The 19,608-nt window shown below is 35.0% G+C and overlaps 4 protein-coding genes across 7 annotated transcripts in view; 3 read left to right on the forward strand and 1 right to left on the reverse strand.

Moving 5' to 3' along the window:
- LOC144850136 (diphosphomevalonate decarboxylase-like) lies at positions 1-3,728 on the forward strand. Its single transcript, XM_078707343.1, has 9 exons — positions 1-133; positions 542-680; positions 820-860; positions 979-1,137; positions 1,470-1,669; positions 1,773-1,943; positions 2,139-2,261; positions 2,673-2,840; positions 3,029-3,728. The coding sequence occupies exons 1-9, from the start codon at positions 67-69 to the stop codon at positions 3,182-3,184; spliced, it is 1,224 nt and encodes a 407-aa protein (XP_078563469.1). The 5' UTR covers positions 1-66; the 3' UTR covers positions 3,185-3,728.
- Positions 3,494-19,608, reverse strand: part of LOC144850132 (protein arginine N-methyltransferase 7-like) — a 27,180-nt gene continuing 11,065 nt past the window's right edge. The window contains exons 2-12 of one of the 2 annotated variants that reach the window (XM_078707338.1): positions 14,024-14,081; positions 10,682-10,965; positions 8,189-8,526; positions 7,720-7,869; positions 6,582-7,278; positions 6,150-6,361; positions 5,752-5,835; positions 5,331-5,471; positions 4,977-5,213; positions 4,376-4,533; positions 3,494-4,239 (exon numbers count right to left, since the gene is read on the reverse strand). In XM_078707338.1, the coding sequence (XP_078563464.1) occupies positions 3,990-4,239; positions 4,376-4,533; positions 4,977-5,213; positions 5,331-5,471; positions 5,752-5,835; positions 6,150-6,361; positions 6,582-7,278; positions 7,720-7,869; positions 8,189-8,464 (2,205 nt within the window). In that variant the 5' untranslated portion in view covers positions 8,465-8,526; positions 10,682-10,965; positions 14,024-14,081 and the 3' untranslated portion in view covers positions 3,494-3,989. Of the gene's footprint in view, positions 4,240-4,375; positions 4,534-4,976; positions 5,214-5,330; positions 5,472-5,751; positions 5,836-6,149; positions 6,362-6,581; positions 7,279-7,719; positions 7,870-8,188; positions 8,527-8,976; positions 9,067-10,681; positions 10,966-14,023; positions 14,082-19,608 lie in introns of those variants that run through there. The other variant, XM_078707339.1, reaches the window with a different exon arrangement.
- Positions 9,135-15,539, forward strand: LOC144850134 (putative aarF domain-containing protein kinase 5). The gene is made up of 13 exons (XM_078707341.1): positions 9,135-9,168; positions 9,546-9,894; positions 9,996-10,263; positions 10,527-10,667; positions 10,927-11,043; positions 11,342-11,473; positions 11,589-11,672; positions 12,028-12,109; positions 12,610-12,688; positions 13,017-13,108; positions 13,221-13,509; positions 14,126-14,221; positions 14,547-15,539. The coding sequence occupies exons 2-13, from the start codon at positions 9,641-9,643 to the stop codon at positions 14,704-14,706; spliced, it is 1,794 nt and encodes a 597-aa protein (XP_078563467.1). The 5' UTR covers positions 9,135-9,168; positions 9,546-9,640; the 3' UTR covers positions 14,707-15,539.
- The window catches only part of LOC144850140 (tubulin polymerization-promoting protein family member 2-like), a 32,487-nt gene continuing 29,658 nt past the window's right edge, over positions 16,780-19,608 (forward strand). The window contains exon 1 of one of the 3 annotated variants that reach the window (XM_078707351.1): positions 16,780-16,832. The gene's annotated coding sequence lies outside the window, so the exon portion shown is untranslated. The remainder of the gene's footprint in view (positions 16,833-19,608) is intronic. The other 2 variants (XM_078707349.1, XM_078707350.1) reach the window with 2 other exon arrangements.

Raw genomic sequence — 19,608 nt, forward strand, 5'->3', positions numbered from 1 at the left:
TTTTTGTGTCTGCTGTGTAGCGCGCTCGCTCGAGATCGCGACACGATAAACATTTCGCTGGGCTAAATGGGTGATTTTAAAATTCATTCAGTGACATGCAAGGCCCCAGTAAACATTGCAGTTATTAAATATTGTAAGTTATTAGTTATGAAACAAATATTTAATGAAATCTTAGCTTATCATGACATTATAGTCTTTTTGGTGAAAATAAGATCACTTCCTTTCTAGTGCAATGACAGCGTGGTGATGGGCTAAATTTCATTTATTCGGCGTACTGTTAGATGCGTTTATGGGACGAAACGTCTTAAGCCTAGCTTAATCGTTCTTTAATAGCAATTAGTGTTACAATAAACTCCAACAAACTATAGCAAAAACATATATTACTTTACTTTACCTTATCCATTCTACCTAGCTCCGCCTATCTATATTATTAGTAATAATATATAGGCCTATACATTTTAGAATAGGCCTAAATTATAAATAGCCTAGTAGGCCTAGTTAGTATATAATATAAGTCATAATGTGCATTTTTATTTTAAAGGGGGAAAACGAGACACCAAACTTATTCTACCGCTAAATTCTTCAGTCAGCTTCACTCTTTGTACTGAGCACCTTTGCGCAACGACCACAGCTGCCGTGTCGCCAACATTCAAACAAGATCAAATATGGTTGAACGGCGAGTAAGAAAAATATCTACTACTGCTGTATTAATTCACATTAAGTTAATGTTTCATAGTAAAGAAGACTGGGGATGTGTTATGCAAAGTTTTATTATGCAAATTTAATTGTTGTCAGTAACTATTTAATTTTTTTTCCTAGAAAAATAGAAAATTCAAGATTAAGTGCCTGTTTAAAAGAAAGTAAGAATAATGACTATCTATATTTAATAACTTTTTGTAGAACATTTATTTCTAAATTATTAAAATGTTTTGCTGAAAAATTTGTGATAAATAATTGAGTTCAATATTTATCTTGCAGTTAGACGGAGAGCAAGAAAAAGGAAAAGCGTATCTGATAATGATACAGATGACAATATACCATCGGAGATGCTAAATTGGAATGTTCATATTTGCTCCAAGAACAACTTCCCAACTGCAGCTGGTCTAGCATCATCAGCTGCCGGCTATGCTTGCCTAGGTTGGTTAATATGCAACACTGTGCTAGATAAATGTTTAGACAATAGACTCACTGCAACCATGCAAGTTGATAGTTCAAAACATAAGATGTTCATACTATAAAAATGAAATAAAAAATTGAAAGAAAAGTTTAAAGCTCTGTCTACACTATCAAACTTTATGTGACAAAAAAATGTGATGTGTCCATATAAAAATGATGATGTCATATCACTACCATATTTGGGCACATCACACTTTTTTTGTCGAACTAGTATAGACAGAGCTTTAAAGATTGATAAATGTATAAATATAATTTTTTGATTGATTTTTCTGTTTTTTCACCAAAAATTGCAGCCTATTGTCTCGCCAAACTGTTCAAGGTTGAAGGCAACATTTCCGACATTGCTCGACTGGGATCAGGTAGTGCCAGTCGTAGCGTGTTTGGTGGTGCTGTTCAGTGGGATATGGGATGGGACAGTAGTGGCTCAGACAGTATAGCGAGACAATTATATCCGCACACTCATTGGCCTGAGCTAAAAGTCTTAATACTCGTGGTAAGTGGACAACAGCCTAATTTTAAATTATTAAGGTGATAACTTCTTCAAATATTGTGTGCATCCCTAATACGTATATTTGCTTGCTTTCTATTCCTACTAGGTGACTGATCAACAAAAGAAAGTGAGCAGTTTCTCTGGCATGCAGGGTAGTGTAGAAACCAGTGAACTGTTACAATATCGCATCAAGCACTGCGTCGCTTCTAGATTAGACGCAGTCGTGAACGCTATTGGAAACAAGGACTTTGAAACATTAGCAGTTAATACCATGAAAGTAATGACTTACACATCATGTATGATACTAAAAATACTTATAATATTGAATCTAACCTAAAGCTCTGTCTACACTATTTTGACAAAATGATGTGCCCAAATATGGTAGTGATATGACATCATCATGTCCATATATATGGTCACGTCATATAAAGTTTGATAGTGTAGACAGAGCTTAACATTGTTTCTTTTCTAGGAAAGCAATCAGTTCCACGCTGTATGTTTAGACACGTATCCTCCAATTTCGTATTTAAATGACACATCACATACAATCCAGAATCTAGTTCACAGTTTCAACAAATACCATCAGTGTGCAAAGGTAACAATTGTATGATTTTACAAGTAATCAGAGTAATTATGCAAATTAGTACTGAGCCAGAAGAACCAATCAGAATTACTAAGAACCAATGACATATTTTGGCACACATGGCGTGTCACACCTATTACAGGTATGACATGCTATGTGTGCCAAAATAGTTGATAATAACACACATGGCATGTCATACCTGTTATAGGTATGACACGGCCTGTGTGCCAAAATAGTTGATAATAACACATGGCGTGTCATACCTATTATAGGTATGACATGCCATGTGTGCCAAAATATTTCAGTGGTTCACACCTAGTTAAAATCACAATGTTCGTCAGTGGTGCTAGTAAGACTGGAAAACCATAAAGAATATCCAGAAATATTAAATAAGATTTTACATTTTAACATACTTATTTTTAGGTAGCATACACATTTGATGCTGGACCAAACGCTACCCTATACATGTTGGAGGAGTCAGTTGATTTATTCATCAACATTGTCCAGCATTATTTTCCTCCAAGTTTAAGTCAAATTGGAGAGCCATTTGTTAGAGGATTACCAGTGAATTTAATTGATAATATTGATGAGGTATGTTGGTAAGTGTGATGTGCCCAAATATGGTAGTGATAACATCATCATGTCCATATATGGGCACATCACATTTTTTGTCACATAAAGTGTGATAGTGTAGACAGAGCTTTATATGCTGTATGTATTAAATTGAGATTATCTATGATTTTAACTTTTTGATATTTTGAGTACTTTCAACATTTTAGAATCTGCTGAATTTGAAGTCTATACAGACAACGCCTGGGGCTATCAAATACATCATTAACACCGCAGTAGGATCTGGTCCAGAGGTTGTTATGGATCCTAGCGAATCATTACTGGGTGAAGATGGCTTGCCAAAGCAATATAAAGAATCGTCGTAGCATTTACAAACTAAATTATTTTGCGAGTACAATGAAAAATAAATGTTTGCATCATCTGAAAGAAACATTACGCGACGAAGCCGGACTTCCGAAGGAATATAAAAAGTTACCAAAACATTTACTAGTTTTTTACAGACATGAAATACTGTACAAATACAAGTATCATCTCTGGCCTAGCTCAGATAAATAAATAGAAATCATGAAAAAAAATTAATTAAAATCAACTGCTTACCTTTCTTCAGTCTTTTAAAATAAATCCAAAATGCAATGCAAGTCATATAAAACAACATAAAGATGGAATTTGTAGAAAATGAGTTTATCTTATTTCTCTTTATTGAATAGGTATGCTCTTAGTAGATATAGGCAAAGTAAATCCTGTGGATAGATCTGCAGCTAATTAGCCCTGAAGGCTAGCAAGAAAAAAAGCAAATTAAGTGTTGTGTATGGTGTGTGTTAAGTAGTGAAAGGGGTGTTATACTAATACCGTATATCCTCGAGCATAATCCCACTTCGGGTCTAATCCCACCCCCTACTTTATGTCTAATTTCACAACCAGGCATATTTCCAGGTATAGTCAAAGTATTGATTTTTGATCTGGATGTAGGCCCCTCTCTAGCCAGTTCTGATGAGTTTTATTACAAGAAATGCTTACCAATCATATTTTCATGAACCAGGCTTTCCAAGGTTGGCCCAATTTTGTGATCTAGGGTGGTAGGGTTATGCCAGAGGATATACAGTATAATACTATAAAATCAGTATAAAACAGTAAAAAGAAATTTGTACCAAATAAAAGAAACAAAAACAACTATTTCAGTTCAAATGACCATTGGAATGTGGCATATTTTGGATTAAAATGTATGTGATAATTTAACATTTTCAGTCCATTTTCCCCAAATGTTTCTGGGTTCTCTGGTATAAAGTAAACGCCTTGCTTAGCGTTCATGTCCCAACAGGGCATGTCAGTTGCATTCACTCCTTGTAGGCCGGATGAGATTGTGAGGTCACGATCAAGGTCAAATTCCATCCACACAGCAATACCATGGCATATTCCCTTTCTATACAAGATAAACCACAAGACTTCATTATAAAGAACAAAAAAAAAATACTAGTAAACAATATATACCATTATTTCCAAGGGAATTGAATTCTCTTATTTTGCTGATACTGTACCTAATATGAAAACAAACTAACCTGGTGAATTGGACGGAGCCATTCTTCTTTATACTCTTTTCTGGAATGTTGCCTTTAAAATTGAAGGTCATTAGGTCGAAAGGTTCAGATAAAATTCTTGATGGGTATTCCCACAGATGATGGGGATCCATCCTTTCATCAGCCAGGTCCGATGATCTCTGAAAAAGGTAATTATTTGGATACAAATAACTATTTGAGTTAATTATAGACGTATTGTAGCTTTGTAGATCAGGAGATCGAGTGTTTAAAGAGAAAATTATTTTTTCTTTGTTTTATTAAATAAACATTTTACAATCAAAAGGAAATTTAAATGAGCAACTTTTTTTTTTGGTAGGATAGGATAGACAGATGCCTTTTTCACTGGAGCTCCTGTGAATACTGTTCTGGTGAGCTCTTATACGAGAGCTTCAAAATGCTGGAGAACTAAGCAGTGTAATTGATTCCTCTGTATTTATTCTTTTTTTGGTTATCTTAAGATATTTTATAGATCATTTTTTTTTTCAAGCACTTAGACACTTTGTATTAGACTACCATTATTACCTACCACTGCCTACCTCCCAACCTCTGTTTATGCTACCCTAAAATTCAAACTCTTCTGTACCTGAACAATGACATCAAACTGAGCCAGATTGAAGCCTTCCTTCTCTACCACAGGAGCATGGAACTTCCAAAGATCGTCAAACTCTAGTGCCATTGCTTTAAGAGTTCCTGCTTGTGGAAGGATGCTGCAGTCTGGTGCCAAGAGCTTTTTTAAAGAATCTTTGGCATACCAGAAATGAAGATCATGCCATGGTTGAAGTGTGCTGGAGAAGAACGGCTCACCCATTAAAACATCAATCTAAAAATTAGATAGGAATAGAGCGTAAAAACTAAACTCTTTCGATAATCGCAGTAGGTTCCCGATAGTTTGAGTCATCAGTGTTAAAGTAGTTACAATAAGGTAGTTAATAATTACCGGTTTATTGCCAATATCTGATGCTAGAACATCTCCAAGTCCTCTCTTCTGAATAACCTCTATTTGATGCAGATTATTTTTCTTAGCTATGTCCATTAGAGGTTGCTTACGATTAAAGTTGGTTTGTGTGAAGTTAAAAATCTGATTTAAAGAAAAAAAAGTGAAAAATTGATGGTAGTTTTTACTATTGTTGGTAATGATTACTACTAGAGGTAATGGCAGTGGCTTAACGGCTATGAGCGCTCACTGGCTAAACCCAGTGCCCAGAGGATAAAACAGGCATTAAAATATGCTGAAAAATGCCCAAGGCCTCCAGCGTTGGAATTTGGAGGGCTACTTAGGTTTTCTAATCCAGACCTCTGCGTTACACCACTAGGTATTGGATGGACTACAGGACACCCCAAAGGTGGTGTTCAATTACCTTTTCAGCGCCAAGCCTAGCAGCTATGAGTGGTAGATGAGAACCATCACTGATGCTGGCACATATACTATCATGTTTAACAACCTATTAAAAAAAACCAACAAACCGCATTAAAGTGAATAGTAAAAGAATTAGCAATAGTATGTGTGATGTAATCGAGAAGGGATATGTATATTAACAGTGTTTTTCTTAAGCTCAATCAAACACTATCAAACTAGTTTGACAAAAAAAGTGTGATGGCCTCAAATAGGGTAGTGATATGCCCAAATATGGTAATGATATGACATCATCATGTCCATATATGATGGGCACATCATATTTTTTTGTCACAAAGTTTGATAGTGTAGACAGAGTTTTACAGTTTGAATATCAAAGTGAGAAAAGATTTTATAAAATACCTTCTTCAGAGCGGCAACAAATTTATCTGTTGTTTGTTGATCATTTAGTTTGCGTATTCTTGCTCGACTGAGTTGAATATGTGCTCCACATGTACAAACTGGTCTGTCGTCTTGATTTAAATCTTTCATATTCTCACAATTGTCACTACATGTTTTGACGTTAAACCAAAGACTAAAGTCATCGTGGGAAAGTTTGAAAGATAAATTGTCCCCTGAAACAAAATTTGAATAATTATATATATATTGGAGAAATTATGGGGTGTGACTGACTAGCTACCAAATAAACTAGTAGTAAAATAGCATACATTAAGAGCTTTCGTGTCGGGACCACCACGAATTATAGAGTATACCCTATCTATTCATCCCTGATAAATGTATTATCATCTCCTTCATCCATCATCTGAAAACAAAATCTTGCTATTGTTAAGGTACCTTGTTTAATTGGTAGAGGAGTTGGAAGATAATAAATTGACTGCATCCAATGATCTCTCCACGGAGCTGCATCACCATCAGGATGTGCCCATGTTGGCGCCGTGCTTAAGACAATATCTCCTGCAGTGTCCATCTCTAGCGACCACCACATAAAGACTGCATGGCATGAACCACTTGTAAGAGCTTTCACCTGATGGATTTGAGATCTCCTTTCTTGAAAATCTCCTTTAGTAAAATTAAAATCAATCATTCTAGTAGGCTCTGTGATTGGTTTAAATTGACCTGGTCGTATTTGACTCAATTGTACGTCATGTACTGAAGGAGCACCAGCGCAGGAGTCAATCTCGCTTGTTGAAACAATGTCATCGTGTCCAGTTACTTTTATCGGCAAAATTTTATGCCATTTCCATATGAAATCTGACTCAACAACTTGAGCAAAAACAGTTGCGGAGTGTGGAACTGATATACAGTTAGCAGTTAATAGATGCTTATGAGCGTGGAGGAATGTTGGGATGGCTCCTTCTCCAATCAGCTCTGTATCAAACACTTCTGTAGCAAGGATGTTGGCCCTACGTGGAAGGTCTCCTTCTGGGCCTACAGTCAACTCGGTTGACCTCTTTCCAATTACTTTAATTTTCTCTTTAAAGCCGTTTTGAGCAATAATTGTTCTGGCACCATCTGCTATTGGAGGAAAGGCCTGTAAGAATTTTAAGATAAATGTAAATTTTCCAATACTACAAAAATAAAATCTGTATGAGGCATCAATGAAAATTTGGTTGCAGTGGTCGTATTCACCATTCACACTTACTGTAGAGTAAAGGAAACATTAAGAAAGTCTCCTCCCTAAGTGAATATAATTTAAGAGAAATGCTTAAATATTTATTGAGTTAAGTGAAATAATTAATATTTAAGGGAAATATCTCACTTAAGTGTAATTTAACAGGAATCTATATCTAAATCTAAATAAATAAAAAGTATTTTACAAATGCAAAAAAAATAAATAAAAATGACAATGCAAAAGATAGCAATTTAAAAAGAATTATAATATAATAATTAGCACCTTACTTTACAATGTCGAGACCTTGGGCCCCCAATTTCAAAATCCTGTACCCACTGCTTACTGATATACAGTACATACCTCACAAGCATAGACAGTGTCTGCTCCAGCTTTTGTTGCCATCATTGATAGTAGACCAGTTCCTGCTCCTATGTCCAGCACATGAGCCTGCTCTCCTCTGGCATGGACAGCTGCTATTGCTAATTTTATTCCTTCGTAATACTTTTTGTTCTATTAAAAATAAATGTAATTGTTATTCAAAATTCCATTATTATTTTTTATTTAAAAAAAAACATAAGAATGTAACAAACATCCCAAGTCGTCACAGCTTGGAGGACCAATAAGCATCAGGGCAAAACAAGACAACAAATACAAAACACTTAAAATAAGGTAAAAATAGTAGAAAAAAATTACAGTTACAATACTACATTACTGTATGAATATTATTTTTTCCAAATAAATTCTCCTCAATTTTAAACCAGAAATATCAGATATATTTATGAAAGTTTTTAAAACAATTAACACAAAAGAAAATTAATGGTTTGCTTACCCTTTCATGATCGTGTAGCATATCTGTGTAGCCGGATCGTGCAATTTCTTGATGATAATCGTAAATCTCATTCTCCATAACCCATTCCGTTTCACCAGTAATAACATTGATTCGCGAACAAAATGGTTTGTTTTCCATCGTGCAAAAATACCGGTTACACTTGTAATAATAAAATTGCTGTCGCTCTTCGGTAAAGTTTAATAAGTGTTTGCAAAATTTAAATTCACTGATAAATTTGTTGGAAAATATTTTGTTTAAATGTATTAAAATACTCATTCGTTTTACAATTATTTTGATTTCTCAATAACTGCCAATTTATTTTGTATCCAAATCAAAATCTGCAATTGTAAAAAAGAAAATGGTGTAATATTAATACAATTTCCCCAACATTGGAAATCTCATAATTATATGTACTGTCCATATAAAACCTGAACAAGTTTGAAAAAAAAAAATCAGAAAATTATACTTTTAAGTTGGGATCCCATAAGTTCAAAGAGAATGTCATGTATTGCAATTGGTAGGATCACTTCCTGTCATACTCAAGAAAGCAAAATCATTCTTCGTCATCGCCGCAACAACCAGCAGTATACTATACTATTACTATAGATAGGTTTAGAATAGAAGTCAAGCTAGCTAGCTAGGGCCCTAGCTAGGCCTACACATTTTTGCAATGATAAAACACACAATTATGATCAATTAAACCTAGTCTATTCATAACTCCTAACATCTTATTTATATAACATAATCTAATTAGATATACAAATGCAATATATAAAGCTAAAAGTTACATAAATCCAGAATTTAACTGCATCGTTGCAGCGAAACATGTAGATTGTCACGCATGGATTGTCACGCACATGTTATCTATGTCCTGCCTTCCCTGTTCAAACAACATTTTTAATCATACATTGATCGAGTCAGTCCGCAAATATTACTAATTTCATAGCTGAGTAAACAACACAAATATTTATTTTTATTACGTAAGTAGGCCTAGTAGGTAGAGGCCCAGAACTGCAAATTAACTTTGAATTTTGTACGTTGAAACTCAGATGTTGTTATAATTGAAACAATACTTGCTATTGAATAAGCCTAAAGGACAAAGCAATTGATTTAATATTCTAAAAACTGTCACTCTCCTGTAGGCTAGGCAATGCTTCATCGTGTCTCAAATTAGATCCACGAGGAAGAACCATTCAAGGTGCGGAATCTAGGATTCTGATTCGAAAGGAAGTGATCCTATGTATGTTCATCTAGCATGATGCAATGGATTAGGCCTAGTTTGACTATATTAATATTCTACTATATATTCTATTTACAGTAACTTATATAATAAATTGTATTTCTTACCTTTTTTCAGATTTCACTTAATAATACAGTAATTAAATCAATGATGTTTGATTTTAAATAAGCCTTCATGATATTAAATAAGAAAACTGAACGGTGCCCATCATAATGTACGCACTCCGAATACTAAAAACCAGGATGTTCAGGATATCACAAAACTCAAACATTTTTAGAACTTTTAGCAAACAAAAAACAGCAAAACTGACAGCCGTATTAAAACCAAAGCCAGGGAAGTTAAAGAGAATGGCATTAGGTATGATGGTTGCCGTGCCAACTGGTGGGTTTGGCACCTACGTGTTGATGAGCGATGTTAACAAGCGAAAAACGCGAGTAACGTTTGAGGGGCTGCTACGTTTTATAAGGTAAAGAATTGTTTTTGCATTAACTTTATCTGCAGAACTTTCCATCATAAATGATAATCATTCTCTTTATTGACAAAGTATCTTTTAATTTATCTTTTCAGAACGTTTTACAATGGGCTGTTTATTGGTTTAGACTACAAGCTAAATCTTTCTGGATTTGAAGATTCCACAACGGAAGAATACCAGTTACAATTAAAGAAAATAAATGAACGTACAGCAGACCGCATTTTACGGGTGTGTCTTACAAATGGTGGTCTGTACATTAAGTTTGGACAAATTCTAGGTACAATTAACCATGTTCTTCCAAAAGAGATGATAGCGAAGTTAGTCGTGTTACAGGATCGAGCATTAGAGAGGAAAAATAAGGAAGTAAGTGAATTGAAACTATTTGCCTTTACTATTGCATTGATACTATTCAACTTTACTATTGTATTGATACTATTCAACTGTACTATTGCATTGATACTATTCAACTTTACTATTGCATTGATACTATTCAACTTTAATATTGCGTTGATACTATTCAACTTTACTATTGCGTTGATACTATTCAACTTCACTATTGCATTTATCTTATTCGACTTCACTATTGCATTCATACTATTTATCAATTAATTGTGTTTCTTGCATAGATTGATAGTCTGTTTATTGAAGATTTTGGAAGAAAACCTGATGCTCTTTTTAAAGAATTTGAAACAGAGCCAATTGCTGCAGCAAGCCTCGCACAAGTTCACAAAGCTGTCACACATGAGGGGGAAGAGGTTGCTGTTAAGGTAAAGCCACTTACCTGGTAAAAATCGCACATGTGAACTATAAAAACTGCAGTTTCTCAATGCCAAGGTCTACAAAATAGCTACTGGTGTTACGACACTAACAAGTTATGGTGCTCTGTTGCCGACCTAAAACCCCTTGACTGTTTATGTCGAATAAATGAAATAAGTGTTTGACCAGCACAAACTGTCTGGGTCACCTCGCCTTTTAATTTCTGCGTTGAATAATATTGATCATTTTCTTTTGTGATTTCTCTTTCAGATTCAATATATAAACCTTCGGGATCAGTACAGCGGTGATCTGAAAACAATGGAGATCCTATTAGATGTCGTCCATTGGCTCTTTCCGGCGCACTACAACTTTAAAGAAATCCTTAAAGTAAGTGGTTGTGTAATTATAAAGCTCTGTCTACACTATCAAACTAGTTTAACAAAGAAGTGTGATGTGCCCAAATATGGTAGTGATATGCTCAAATATGGTAGTGATATGACATCATTATGGCCATATAGGGACACATCACATTTTTCTGTCATATAAAGTTTGATAGTGTAGACAGAGGTTTAGAAATGTAATGGTCTAAACAGAGAATGTATAAATGGTCTTCTGAAATAAAATTATAAACCAGATACACAAACACAGTGTTACTTTAGAGTTGTTATCTTTGTTTTGTTTTCAGGCAGAAAGAGGCCCTCTATCAAGAGAACTAGATTTTGAAAATGAAGGGAGGAATTCCGAGAAGTGTGCGAGAGGCCTGAAGAGTATTCCATATGTGTACGTGCCAAAGGTATTCTGGAATAGAACATCAAAGGTATTAGAAATAAGGACATAGTGACTAACTGATAGATATACATTCAGATAATTTTATTCCACTTTCTAAAATAATTAAGTGGTAACAGACATCTCTTTTTTTTATTTCTTGACAGCGTGTTCTCACCATGGAATATATCCATGCGGTTAAAGTCACCAATGTAGATGGTATTGAGGAAATGGGGCTTTTACTGGCTGATGTAAGTACCAAAGATGTAGACCTACAGTATATTTCACTAGAGAAGATGTTTTATATACCGGTGGTATATATATTTCTTGTCAAATTGTTTTTGTGAGGGTCCCTAATGATCAGTTTCGGCTGGAAATGGGGCTTTTACTGGCTGATGTAAGTACCAAAGACGTAGACTAAAGTATATTTCACTAAGAAGATGTTTTATATACCGGCCGGTGGTATATATATGTCATGTCAAATTGTATTTTTGTGAGTGTACCTAATGATCAGTTTTGGCTGGATGGACCAAAAGGCATACATTTCTGTAGAGAAGATTTCTATACCAGTATAATGGATATTTTACAATTCTCTTTTTGTATTAGGTTGGTAATAAGTTAATCAAAGTGTTTGCAGAGCAGATATTCCACACTGGATTCGTTCATGCGGATCCACACCCTGGAAATGGTAAGTTAAATGGTTATAATTGGAGACCTTCCAACAGATTTTATATAATAGTCATTACATTCAGACACTACATGATGGTGGCTGTTGTTTTTTTTTTTTTTTTTTTTTAACCATATTTAATGAGGGTGATCCATCCAGCTATTGCTGATCATTAGGGACCCTCAGAGGTTCACAAGACAAACATATACACAAGATGCTCTACATAAACAAAGTCTTATTACAAGTCTTTGGGAGTGGAGTAATTTGGTCCTTAGAAAAAATCCTGACATGTGACGGGACTTGAACCCAGGACCCTTGGAGTGGTAGCCAAGCATCATAACCACCAAGCCACAACTCCACTGGTTGGTGATTGTGGTGATGGTTGGTGGTAGCATTGGTGAGAGCTGTGGTGAACATACAGTCTCATGGTGTTGGTTGCTACTGGTTAAAATAAAATATAACCACATAAAAGCTATTAATTGTTACTTAAATATGTAACCATTAAATATACTGTCTTGCAGTGTTTGTACGTAAAGGGAGCAATGGTAAAGCAGAACTTGTACTTCTTGATCACGGACTGTATGAGGAACTATCACCAGAGTAAGCAGGGTGCTGCATACATAACTTAGCTGTAGCTTGGTGGTTAACGCGGCCTTCTAATCCCAAGGTCTAGGGTTCAATTCTGACCTAGTGCCAGGGTTGTAACTCACGACTCTTTCAACTCCACTCCCTAAGCCTCAAATGAGACTTAGTTTATAAGCATGATAAATTATTAAATAGTTCATCCATCCTGTAATTGGCGAGTTACTCGCTGTTGGATGCGTATGAAATAAAAAAAAAAAAGAAACATATTTTTGGAGTTTAAATAATCATAAAACAACCAATCACTTGATATGATAGCTACTGTAAAAATATTTAATTTTTACAGAATTCGTGTTGCATTTAGTAATTATTGGACTTCAATTATTATGAAAGACGTTGATGGGATGAAGAAATATGCATCCATTTTAGGTGTCAGAGGTAATTTTTTATAAAATAATATTTAATTTTAAAAACTCTTAGATTCATGGATTGATTCTGATAAAATGAGACACATTATTTAAAGATGCTGTAATGATTTTTGTTTTAACAGAATACAAATTATTTGCGATGATGATAATGCAGCGACCTTTGAACTTACAAGCCAAACGAGGCATGCACATGACCTTTATAATGACCCCAACTCAGCTACGTCAGTTGAAGTCGGAGTTTGAGCAGATGGGTACTTCCATGAAAAGAGAAGACTTCATCGAGCGAGCCAATCAGCTCTTGCATAGCATGCCAAAATCGCTGTTTTTAGTTTTTCGCAATATGAACACGGTACGCGCGATTCATCGTACACTAGGATCACCGGCCAACTATATTACACTGATGGCTAGATGGTTAGTAAAAATATCATACTAATTTCTGGTTTCTGTTTCGCTGGCCCACAATGCCACTGGGTCAGGATGCACCAATCACATTGTAAAATATCTCCCTTAAATACTAAGTATGTTTAAGAATTTATTGGTTTATTCAACTTTGTTTTACAAGGGTAGCTCTAACAGCAGTACTACAGCAGTACATCTGACTTGAAGAGGCCCTCAAGAACACTTAGATAGGATAATTTTTAGTGTGTTTCCCTTAGCCTAAGTGCGATAAGGTTTATCGCAAATAGCTTGATTTCGCGAGGAACATCGCACAATGCAATATGGGAAGGGTTTGGGAGAAAAAAACGGTACAACGCTTACGTACAAACAAACAACAAATCATGTATGTACGCATTGTGACGTTTGCTCCCAAATCCTTCCCACAATGCATCGCCGGCTATTTGCGATAAACCTTACATTATGATTAAATAAATATATAGCCACAGAATTTACTCTGGGCTACTACTAAACAAAAAAAGTAGCTTACCATCCAAACAAGACTTTATGTTGGCAACAATAAAAAATGTTGAAGTCAGTTGTCATTTCTGGAAGAAAAATGAAAGATTATAATGTGTTTTTCTTTTGGTAGTGCTATTGGTGGTACAGTGAAGAATTTGGAACACCGCAGCATCAAAGAAAACATACAAGCTAGATGGAATCGATTTCTTTTTGATTTCACACTTGCGTAAGTCTCATATTAGATTATCTTACCATAAAGAAATCATTGTTATTATTTCATTTTATGGTGGTGAATATATCTATATCTATAAATCCAAAGGCAAATTACTGAAAAAATTACAATGCTGTGGGTATCAGTGGCTGGATCTCAATGGAGATACAAAAAAAAAGCGAAAAGCTAAATCAAAACGATAAAGTAAAACAGTCAAAGTTAGCAGAGCTTTCGGGCAACACTAGCCCTTCATCAGTGCAAGATATATATATTATTTTATTTTATGAATATATCTGTATTTGTAAATAAAATTTGGGTTTTTTTAAAATTTTATTTTTAGATCTGATCGTTTTCTAAATTGGTTACAGACGTCCATCATGCAATGGATGATGCATTATGGTCTATTTCAGAAAATGATGTCATCACGTGAACCTTCGGACATGCCAGTGGAAACGAAAAAACGTGTGTCTGGTTTGGTAGATAGTTTTATGCCCGTATGAAAGTCGTTAGCCCAGTGCCGGATTAGCATAAACTTATTAATTCAGTCTCAGAAATGAGCCATGGTGGTATAAAGCTCTGTCTACACTATGAAACTAGTTTGACAAAAAAGTGTGATGTGCCCAAATATGGTAGTGATATGACATCATCATGTCCATATATGGATTGGGCACATCACATTTCTTTTGTCACATAAAGTTTGATAGTGTAGACAGAGCTTAATAAGAAGTGGGAACAGTTTATAGATTTTTAAAACTGTGCTATTAAATTTAAGACTTCAAATAGCGATCAATTTAGTTTTTTTCACTTTTTCACAGATCAAATTTACCTAGTTTATACTGTAATATAGAAATAATATCTTGTGAGAGTTTAAAATAAATAATTAATATATATGATAATGTAGATTTTAGATTTCTAATCAATGTAATAGAACAATATTTTTTTTAATAGATATATAAAAATGAAATTGAAAAAGTAAAGCTCTACATCAAACTTTATGTGACAAAAAAAATGTGATGTGCCCATATATGGACATGATGTCATATCACTACCATATTTGGTCATATCACTACCATATGTGGGCACATCACACTTTTTTTGTCAAACTAGTTTGATAGTGTAGACAGAGCTTAATATCTAATATGTCAGTTATCTCGGATATGGTGGATCTACGAAGTTAGATTCCTCGACAGGACCGGACTCTGTATGTAATACTTTATTTCAAACAAACAAAAGATACTTTTTTGCAAAAAAAAAGAAATACCGTATTTATTCGAATAAACGCCTCCCTCGAATAAACGCCTCGCTTTAAATAAACACCTCGCTTTGAATAAACGCCTCCTCGAATAACCCCGCCCCCTTTAAATAAACGCGCCCCCCCCCCTTTTGAATAAACGCCTCCCTTGAATAAACGTCCCCTCTTGAATATAAACGGCCCCCTTGAATATAACTATAACCCCCCCCCCCCCCCATCCAGAACAATATAAAAAATAATTAAAATGTAAACAATTAATAAACATTCGAATAAATACGGTACATAATAACGTAATAAGTGTCATTGTTTTATGTTCATGACATCATAGCCGTAATGTCATAATAATCGTATCGAGTATCAACGAATGGTTTTTGGTATGAAATGTCAAGGACATTACTAGATTTATTACGTATGTATTTTTCTGGTTCAATACGCATAGTTTTGTAATGTGAATTCAGGGCTGTGTACTACCTCATACTTTAGATTTCAATAAGTGTATTTATTAGTTCTATATATGTAAATTGCTACTGATGTTGTCCGATTGTAGGCCTAAAGCTTTGTTGCCACTAGAGACGCAACACAAGGACGTAAGCGCAGCGTAAAGCTTGGTTCCCACTAGGACGCAACGCAAGCGAGTTGACCAATGACAAGCGAGAGTTCAAATAATCCATCGCTTGTGATTGGTTAAATCACTTACGTTGCCCTTACGTCCGCCCCAGTGGGAACCAAGCTTAAGTTATTTGACCAATCATAAACGATGGATTATGCAAACTGTCGATTGTTATTGGTCAATTCGCTTGCATTGCGTATACGTCCTTGCGTTGGGTCTCTAGTGGGAACCAAGCAAAATTATGTAAAAGCACTTTTATTCACTGCCAGAAATAATTTTCAGTGATCAATTTTTTTTATCAGAATTTGTATATGTGGTGCCAAATATTAAACTCTATTAACTTATATTTCTTTTTCGTGATGCTTTGTAAAAATCACACGGCAAGTAAAACTTAAATTTTAACTTTAAATGGAGGCTTACTATACTGTACGGTAGTTAAATATGAAGCAACGTAAAGGCCCGCAGTTTACACTACGTCTCTATCACTAGGGCCTACTAATTAAAGGTTATCTACGATATGACCCTGTAAACCTTTGTTAAAGAATTCATCGTAACAATCATTTGAAGTACTTTAGTAAATAATAAAATCAATGGAACATGGAGATAAGGATGGGGCAACGGAAGAAAAGACGACGCGACTCTTAATGACGTCACAGCAGGTCATTATAATCACTACAATACAGTACTGTATAATACGGAAGCAGAGGCTTTACAATCAGCAGGCAGAGAACACATCGGAGCTAACAAGCTGAGATCTACAATTAGTGAGTATTACTTATATAAATATGTCTGTGAATCAAACATGATTATGGCATAGTCTTAGAGCACAGTGATATGAGTAGAGTCACCCTTAGTCCGTTGGACAATTCCGTCATAATTATTTGATTAGCTCTCAACTAAATCGTCGATACAAAACATCGGCTCGTACAGGATATGTGCATCTACCTTGCATGTGTGTTTTTTTTATCAAAATGTTCTGGTTATTTTGCATTTTCCTCGATGCATTAATCACGAGCATAGAGACATAGGCGGTTAGTTACGGCGGTCTTCAAATAATTAACAAGGCATATGCTAAGCATACAAATAATTAAGTATATGGAGGTCATAATTAATTCCAAGAATTGAATTTATCCATAGAGATAATATTTCTATGGTTTATCTCACCATAGAGATATTATAGTAAACTGCCATAAATTCTAGTAGGCCTGTACGTATCACTTACGAACCAAATCACATCTCATAAACATATAATGCAATCATTAACATAACGAGCCAAGTACAAACTTGTATAGGCAATAGTTCAATTTGTAAGTACAGTCGTGTTGGACGATACCGACAATATCAAGGCATTTTAATTGGATTCAAATTCATCCGGTTGTTATGTTCATTTATAAATTCATTCATGAAGAAACGATCTGTTAGTGCATTAATTATGTAGAGGTACAGGAAAGGCAGTGCTAAGTTATTATGAGTGCACGTACACGTCACGCGTGCGCGTACTCGTCACGCATTCATTCATGAAGAACGATCTGTTAGCTGTGCATGCATTAATTATGTAGAGGTAGGCCTACAGGAAAGGCAGTGATAAGTTATTTAAGCTTGATTCCCACTAAGAACGTAAACATAACGCAAGCGAGTTGACCAATGACAAGCGATAGTTTGAATAATCCATAGCTTGTGATTGGTCAACTCACTTACGTTGCGTTACGTCCTTGCGTTGCGTCCTAGTGGGAACCAAGCATAAGTGTGCGTACAACGTATAATGCACAATCTAGTTTATCAGGCTTATGGCTGAGAAAATATCTGGAAAATGGCAGTCATCAAAAAGCAGAGTTATTTAACTTGGCATGAAATGCACTTTGGTCCTGATAATAATTAAACCAGTTGTCTTAATTATGATAATTTATTATAAAAACTCGTCTATATGTGTAATATGGGGATTGCCACAAATTAATCAATATTTTACCACTAATTTTACATGTTTTCACTCTCTCTCTCTAATTCAACGAAGAGAACGATAAGCTTCGATCGCATTTTTCATCATCCAGGCTTCATTATAATATTCAATTAAATACCTTTTCATGGATGTCTGCCTTTAGTCTAGCAAACGTCACAGAATTATGAAAATAATGATGGCCCATTGTTACTATGGTTTTGTTTACGCTTGGAATTAAAGATTTCACATTATGTTTGCTTCGTTGATGTTCAATTTAATTTGTATCATTGTTGTGAATCCCTTTCGGTCGGAGACGATCGTTAAGAATGCTGCTTTGACAATTTATAAAACTCATGCTTACCAAACACACCACTGTTTCTTATATCATTCATACAGTGGCGTAGCGCAGAGGCCTGATGACCTGGGTTTAGGAACCCCAAGTGGCCTTAACGCTGGAGGCCTCGGGCGTTTTTTTATATTAATGCCTGTATTTTCCTCTGGACACTGCTCAGGGGCCCCATAAGCTCCAGGGTCCCTAGGTTTAGCCAGTCAGCGCTCATATCCGTTACGTCACTGCCTACCGCCGTTACGTCACTGCCTACCACCCCCACCCCACTGAGCAATTCTACACGGCAGGACGATGATACGCTAAATAGATATTATTTTAAAGACATGCTTCAACAACTGTGGAAAAAACAAGTTTCGCCTTACTAAACGCAAACAACACGCTCTGTTGGTCGCCCAGCTATCATGTTCAATTTAGCTTATTAAACAAGACAGACAGAGTTAGGCTAATTCAAATATAAAACTACTTTTAAAAGTATTGTAAGACAGCTAGGCTCGAAACTGAACTGAAACGAAAAGGAGAAAATGTAATACTCGCAGCCAATCCAACCTCTTTTCAAGGGACAATTTATTATTCAAAGGTTCTATGCATTCAATTGTATTATATGCGGGTGGTATTTACAACCGCCAGGTGTTGTAAGTATAGTAGTGGCCCAATCATTTTCCAACAATGGGGCACATAAAGTATTAAAGAGAATTAACGAGCCAATTGCTTTTAGGTAGTATTTAACATTGAGGCCTATATGGATTTTGTCGTTTTTCCAAAACTCAATATAAAGAATTTAACGCACATTACGTAGGCCTATTCATGATAAAGAGTTGGCTGACCTAGAATCTATTGATTTTATTGAACAAAATGTATTGACTGACGTACGTGAATAGAATCACGTATGGGTCGATCAGGTGTTGAACAACTAGACCTGCTAGGTAGTGTAAATACACGCTAATATGATTTCCAAAACATTGTATAATGTTATAACTTGTTTCAAATGCACAACCGAGAAACCGGAGTTTATTTTATTTATTTATTTTATTTAAAAACATATTTAGACAGGATAAAAACATTGCACCTTTTACATGGTCCTGCTTTTTAGAGCAATAAGATTAAAAACATTCATAAAAAACTTAAATAAAACACAATACAAAGACAGACAATGTTTATTAACTATCATCATTGCATATAATTGAATGTTCAAAAGTCGATATTTTAGTTATTCATTAAAAAATCCCTATAGACATAAATATACCAAATGCTATTT

The sequence above is a fragment of the Antedon bifida genome, chromosome 8 (genome assembly GCF_963402885.1).
Source record: "Antedon bifida chromosome 8, ecAntBifi1.1, whole genome shotgun sequence".
Lineage (NCBI taxonomy): Eukaryota > Metazoa > Echinodermata > Crinoidea > Comatulida > Antedonidae > Antedon > Antedon bifida.